Consider the following 3,483-nt stretch of genomic DNA (forward strand, 5'->3'; position numbering starts at 1 on the left):
GGACTTTGGGAACAATTGGAGAGTTAGGAATCTAAAAAGCTCAAAGGGTCTGCAAATAAAGGGAATGACCTCCCACCGTGCTTCTTATATAGGAGGCAAATCTAGTGACAATCAATTCATCCAAATCTCCAAAATTGAATTACGGGCGAAATAAATCTCACTCAATTTCCAAAGTGATCTTCAACCATTGAATTTATGTCACCTCATAAAGGGATATTTGTAATTGAAGTGATTCAATTATTAGGCACCCTAGTCACCCCTATATATTCCTTCTTCGTACTTCCACCAACTTTAAATTTATATACCAAAAAATTCCCTTTGCAAGAGAGCTCTAACTTCTAAGCCCCACTTACCCCACAAACCCTCTAGTCTTAACCTCTTCCTTTTCTTCTAAACATGGCCAAAACACCACCAAATCTAGTGGAAGATTCAATCAAACCGTACAAATCTTCCAAAGATTATCCTCAAAATGCCCAGGGTTTGTCTATCTATGCCTCTATTTTCTCCATTTTTATTTACATTTCCGTCTTATATATCTTCAACTTGTCTCCTTCCACTCTCTTTTACAACACCAAGTTTTGGTTTTTCCTTTCCAACACTTTCATACTCATCATTGCCGTTGACTATGGAGCCTATACCTCATCCAAAGGGAAACAAGACCTATACCAAGAGTACGTGATGCGTACCCAAGTGAAAAATGTTCCATCCTTCGTTCCACAATACCAAAAAATTGTTAAGCAAAGCACTCCTAAGCAAAAGGTCAATAGTTTTCAAGAAATGAGAGAAGTAATAGTTCAAGAAGTACAAGTTTTCCCTGAAAGAAACTTGCAAGTTGTTATCAAAAGTGATTCCAAAAAGCCTAGTGAAGATTTACGAGAAAAGATTAAAGCAAAAACTTATTGTGGAAGTAAGTCGGAGCAAGCCAAAAGGGTGGTGATAGACGAGAGCAAGAACATTATTATAAGGAGTTCAGAGACTGAAAAGAATGAAGAAAATGAGTTTTCAACTATGTCGGATGAGGAACTGAACAGAAGAGTAGATGAGTTTATTCAGAGGTTTAACAGAGAAATTCGACTTCAATCCACTAGCTAGAAACTTCAGCCAAAGTTTCAAAAAAATAAAACTTTCAAATATGAATGTAGATATTAATTATGGTAGGAGAACACAGCTTGCTGCGTTTTTGTAATGTTGTTGTTTGTGTCTTTTTCCTTTCTCTTTACTTGTCTTTCACTTTTTTTTTCCTTTTTTTTTTTTTTGAATGGTTAGCGTAAACATCGATTCGGACTTTTGCATGTAGAAATATCTCGCTCTATATAAAAATTTTCTGCCTTTTGTTGTTGTTGTACATGTCCTAACTTTACTGAATTTTAAAATATTTTTTGCTTATGCTAAGAGACTTGTAGATTTAACCAACACATGCTAGAAATATACTTGAACACCAATAAGCCATAAATATGGGTATTTATTCTTACATATTCTCTATTCTACATCATCCATCATCCATTTTCATTTTAAAATAAAGATAAATAGAAATTGTGTACATAGCATGTGAAATAATGAACGTTGTGTGATCATAATGTACATTAATGAGTGTATGAGAATAATTTTCCTAAAACTATTTAAGGTTTAAGGGCAAATTTTTAGATGCCATGAAAAAATTTAAAGAAATTAATAGCACAAGCAACACTGTTAGGTTTTTTTTTTTTTTTTTCCTCTCTCATGCTCTTACTTTCTTCTATGGGACAAACCACTCTAATCTCTAAATGATAGTATGGAATATAGGCTTATTTAAGTGTGAAATTGAGTTTGTCAAGAGTCTTATAGCTTAATTGATGTCTTCAAGTATTTCCAATAGAAAAGGCCAACATCAAATTCCACTCTCCCATTATAAATATTGAATTATTAAAGGGGGAAAAAAGAGGGTGGCACTACAAAAATACAGGCTATTCCAGTGCTTCAAAAACGCCATTATAGCTCCTAAAAGCACTAGCAATAGATACATGATTTAAAGTGCCACTATAGACCATATATGTTGCAGCGCTTTCAAAAGCGCCAGTACAAGTGACCTAGAGCGGGGTTTTTTAGTATAGACTGGCTTTTTATAGTGTGGAAATGAGTATTAAACTTGACACTACATTTGAGGGTTTATAAAAGAATTATATGGAATGAAATGCGTAAATTGTAAAAGAAAGACATGGAACTTAATGATAAATTTTATATTTTTCCAATAATTCCTTGGAGTTTATAAAAATAAAATAGAAAGAAAAAATATTTGATTTTACTATCACTTGCTTTAGGTTTTGTTCCCCTCAAAATAAAGACAAAATCAATATTTTACCTTAATTTCATATAGAAATGGATATTTCTTTTTACTTTTGAGAAGAATTATTAAGGGTGAGTAGAATGGAATGACAATTCATTTCTAACTATTTCATTCCTTTCCTTCTACTAAACTCTCAAACATGAAATTGTATGGAATGTTCAATAAAAATCTCTTTCAATATGTTCTATTATTTTCTCGTCTCCAATACAATATAGGAAAACATTTATTTATTATGGATCATAGACAAAAAAAATTGGGTAATAATTAGTTTGCACATACTTAAAATGCAATACTAAGAGAAGAAATAAACTCCAAGATAGTAGAATAATCCAAGAAACCCCAACACCTAGACCAATCAAATAAAGTCTTTCTTTGATTGGAAAGTTGTGCTAATGAAGTTCCTTATTAGTTTCTATTGTATTTGGTCTATGTTTGTTTTTTAATATATTTTGCTAATAAAGTTTTAAATTTTTTTTCACATCGTTTGTAGTCATATTTGATTTTCTTTAGTTGTGAACAGTTTTTGAATTAAAAGTTTCTAGCATGTGTTGGATAGAATTTATGATAGATGTAATGTTTAATGAAAGTCACAAATAGGTTCTTGCATTGATGTTCAATATTTTCAAAACATATTGGATCATCATCCCTAAGCCATCCATTTTGCTTGCTTTTTGATTCATTATGATTATTCTTCTTCTTCTACTTCTTCCTTTTTGTTGTTGTTGTTGTTGTTGTTGTTGTTGTTGAAATAAATGATATCTTTTATAATTGCTTTATCTCCTGAGTATAAGTAGTTCATGGATTTATGTAAAGTATTCTTCCCATTATTTCAGATGAGTGGAAAAGGGAGGAAAGTGCATACTAATTGCAAGCCTCCATTAACCATAGAAAATTTATATTGATTCTTTTTATTTCCTTCTAAATGAATTATTTTTTAGGTATGAATTCTCTTATTTTGCAGATAATATTTTCAAGTGGAGATTAGGAGTTGTACACTAGATATTTGTGTAACAAACCCAAATACCCAGTTTTTTTTTTTCACGTTCTTTCTCTCCTCCTCACGCCCTCAACCTCCACAAATCGGTAAGCTCTCTCTCTCATTGTCATTTTTTGTTTCTTCTCCATTCCCTAATTCTATTGTCTCTCATTTTGTGTAGTTC

General features: G+C 31.7%; 1 protein-coding gene across 1 annotated transcript; it reads left to right on the forward strand.

The window, feature by feature from the left end:
- Positions 1-396: 396 nt before the first annotated feature.
- Positions 397-1,092, forward strand: LOC115990739. The gene has a single exon (XM_031114534.1). It carries the CDS (start codon positions 397-399, stop codon positions 1,090-1,092), a length of 696 nt encoding a protein of 231 aa, XP_030970394.1.
- Positions 1,093-3,483: the final 2,391 nt, after the last annotated feature.

This window comes from Quercus lobata, chromosome 5 (assembly GCF_001633185.2).
Source record: "Quercus lobata isolate SW786 chromosome 5, ValleyOak3.0 Primary Assembly, whole genome shotgun sequence".
Classification (NCBI taxonomy): Eukaryota; Viridiplantae; Streptophyta; class Magnoliopsida; order Fagales; family Fagaceae; genus Quercus; species Quercus lobata.